This window comes from Pleuronectes platessa, chromosome 8, assembly GCF_947347685.1.
Source record: "Pleuronectes platessa chromosome 8, fPlePla1.1, whole genome shotgun sequence".
NCBI classification, from domain to species: Eukaryota; Metazoa; Chordata; class Actinopteri; order Pleuronectiformes; family Pleuronectidae; genus Pleuronectes; species Pleuronectes platessa.
In genome coordinates this window covers 26,356,767-26,360,318 of record NC_070633.1, presented here as the reverse complement: position 1 = coordinate 26,360,318, position 3,552 = coordinate 26,356,767, and the positions used below count along the sequence as shown (strand labels likewise).

Below are 3,552 nucleotides of genomic sequence, written 5' to 3'. Positions count from 1 at the left end.
AGAGGCGGGTTAACCTAATCAATCATGTCGACTAGTTGTGTTAAAAAGACGAGTGGTCGTGCGGAGAGGGAGAGGGAGGAAGAAAACATATGGCGTGAGGGGTGGAGGACAGCTTTTCTTAACACCGCGGCCAGACCCGGACCTTCTTGTGACAAGATGTATTGAAAGGCGGCGCAGAGAATGGGAAGAAAGAAAGCGGACGGCTGCTAATTGAAGTCATGGCACTTGGAGGCTGAAAGCAGGGGTCAATTATTCAGGAGCCACTTTTTTAACCAGGCAGAGTTTGGAAGCCCCTGTTTTGTTAACCTCCGAGGACAAATCCACTGGTTATTACACTCTTATAATAATCAAATGGAATATCAAAGTGACTGTATGTGGTCTAACATTCCTTTAGGTCACAATGACACCAACACAAAACACTTAAAACCCCCTTAAAGAAAAGAAAACAACCGACAGTGGCCTCCCTTAACTTTAAAATGTCTTATAAAAAAATCCCTTTTCTTATATTCTAATCATAATAACCCCATAATCATAACGACTCATCTGTGCGTAATCCCTCATCTTTCTACTTCAGGATTCTTAAATTCTAATTCTAGCAATGAGCGCAGAAAAAAAGCTTCTTTGAAATATCATATAACCTTTATTTACATAGATGCTGATTAAATAGAATGTTACAATAAAATTATCGCATAGGATGTTTGATCTATGTACAGAACTCGGGGCGCGTAAAAGTTCGCAGTCGCTGGTGCCGGCGGCGCGTCCTCGGCTCAGCGCGCAGGCCCGCGTGCTCTCACACACACGTTCGCTCAGGACTGAATCATTTTTTTTTTTTTTTTACTCTTGAGGTGTGATGTGCTGAGACATCGACCCCGAGCTGTGCAGGGACAAACCAAAAAAAAGGGGGGGTGGAGGAGGGGGGGTTCATTTAAATATTTGGCAGATCCAGACAGAAGAATGCGCGTAAATGGCAAACAACAAAAAATAATTGCACAACTTTCCACACACCCCTCCACAAAAAAATAAAAATAAAGAAACATTAAGATGTTTACACACTTGTCAAGTCTTCCTGTACCATAACAGTTAAGTCAGTGTGTGAGTGGAGCAGATATTCCTGTTGGAAGTCCGATTAATAAATTAAAATGGAGGAAGAAAAAAAAGAAGAAGAGGAGAAAAAAACTTTCCTGAAATGTTTATATTCTCCTTTTTGTCAGTATCCGTGCAAAAGTTTGGGAAGAAAAAAATGCCCCCTTTTTTTTTTAGTATTCTTTTTTTCGTTGCCGTTGCTTATGAAAACCAGACGCGACTGTCAATCGTCCACCTCGATCTCCTCGTCGTCCTCCGAGAACTCGTCCGTGGTTTGGTCTCTGGACGAGGAGGGGGACTGCGGGAAGGCCCGGTGCCCCTGCGAGGTCGGGGAGATACTGGGCGACTCGGGGTCGCCAGCCTGCGCGTCGTCAATGTTCTCCATGGTCACGAGCTTCTGCAGCGTCTGCGGCGTGATCTTCTTCAGCGACTCCACGTCCGCCTTCATCTCCTCCAGGTCCCGCTTGAGCTTGGCCCGGCGGTTCTGGAACCAGGTGATGACCTGCGCGTTGGAGAGCCCGAGCTGCTGCGCGATCTGGTCGCGGTCGGCCGGGGAGAGGTACTTCTGGTACAGGAACCTCTTCTCCAGCTCGTAGATCTGGTGGTTCGTGAAGGCCGTCCGCGACTTTCTTCTCTTCTTCGACGTCTGCCTCTGGCCGAAGGCGTTCACATGCTCGCGACCTTGGGGAAGAAAACACACATATGAGGAATGAGATAACCGCCAGGGCCACATTCACCCCCCCAACCCCGAGCCACAACAGCAGCAGAGGCCTGTCCTCGCTCCACAGGCTTTCATCCAAACTCAAATCAAAAATATAAAACAACAACATCAACAACAACATTCTATAAGAACTTGATTAAATCGTAAACCAAGAATTTGAACAAATACCTGCATTTTTAGGTAAATATTATTTTTTACAGTGGATCAAAATATACAATATCCACGAGCCATTTATGTTTATCGGTCAGTCTCTGGCTCTCCCAGCTGATTGGCTCTTTGACACCATGCAAACTGGTGTATTAGCCACAGTTTGTGGTTCATGCGTAAATGTTGCCTTTTCGTTTCACACTCATGCAGCTGCCCTCGCATGCCCACACTATCAAGTCAAAACAAGCCCAGCTCGCAGTGAGCAGTGGCGACTTCCCTCCATCAGAAAACGCTTCAAAAGTTTCTGCATCCCTCTGAAAATACGTATTCGACGTATAAACGTGTTTTTACCTTCTGCTGCCTGGATCACGCTGACTTCCAGACCCTTAAACGTTTTGCTGGCCAACTCCTCCAGCGCGCACAGCGGCGAGGAGGGAGTGGTGATCCCGTTTCTCCCCGAGTTAGAGCCCGAGACTTTCTCCAGCACTCTCGGCGGACGGATACTCGCCACCGACTTCTTTACCGACGGTTTGTTAAGGATATCCTCGATGCTGAACGGCGTCAGCGGCTTGTTGGAGTTGGCCGGCGGCGGCAACTGGTCCAGGGGAGCCCGTCTCCTCTCCTCGCCGCTGGACTGCAACACAGAGCCTGCCTTCATGTCTTTACTAGAGGTCATCGCAGTCCCCGAACAATCGCTGCTTTCGCAAAGTTGATTATTTCATTCAAATGGTCGTTTTACGCGTCCACACGTGTGTCCTCCGCCGCTCGAGCAACTCCCCTAAATGTCGCCTCTTAAAGCCGAGCGCTGCAACTTAGTTCGCCTGAGACTTTTCCTCCAAAACAACCATGCTTCTGGCGGAGTTGCAAACGGCAACCGCTCTGTAGCTGTTCCCCTCAGAGATCCGCAGTCCCTCTGCCAAGCTCCATGTGGATCTTTAGGAAGTAGCGGACTGGAGGGGGTGAATCCCTGCAAGGAGAAAAAAGCTGTCGCGAGCACCGAGAAAAAGAAAGCGACTGCTAACGAGTTATTGTTGATTGGGCGAAGTTCAATTAGAGAAACACTACACTCCTTGCTGACCCGCTGCTGCGTCTTAAAGGGCCGGACCATAATAACTAATTGGACGTGGGGAATAGGAGGAGTCTTTCGCTGCCGAGGAGAAAGATGCCCCCGAAATGTTTATGCATCTGTTTCCCTCTGCTGGTCTGTTCTTCCAGAAAGGGAGAGTCGATGCCCATTAGAATTCTGCCAGCAGCATTATGGTAAAGTTTGGAGAGACACAGAGCCAACAATGGTCTCCAGCCGTGATATCCATTTAGTCATTTAGCTGCGTAATTACGCACAGGGCGTTATGCGTAATGTGCGCATTAGACACCGTGTTGCACGGGGATCTGGCTTTAAAGTCACAATGAGAACATTTAAGGAACAGATTTTTGAGGTTTATTAAAAAAATACTTACAAATATTTACAAATGGACAGAAAAAATAATCCAGTTTAATCCATTGTTCCACGTGGCAGGTGGTGGATTTAAGTCTTTGCAAAAATGATATACTCTAAAGGCAGACATGACAGAACTCTCATTTGTCTGACTGAACTAGTTTTA

The 3,552-nt window shown here is 47.2% G+C and overlaps 1 protein-coding gene across 1 annotated transcript; it reads right to left on the bottom strand.

The window, feature by feature from the left end:
• Positions 1-1,306: 1,306 nt before the first annotated feature.
• On the bottom strand, positions 1,307-2,627 carry lbx2 (ladybird homeobox 2). The gene is made up of 2 exons (XM_053429318.1): positions 2,303-2,627; positions 1,307-1,764 (listed from the first exon to the last, which is right to left on the bottom strand). The coding sequence occupies exons 1-2, from the start codon at positions 2,625-2,627 to the stop codon at positions 1,307-1,309; spliced, it is 783 nt and encodes a 260-aa protein (XP_053285293.1).
• Positions 2,628-3,552: the final 925 nt, after the last annotated feature.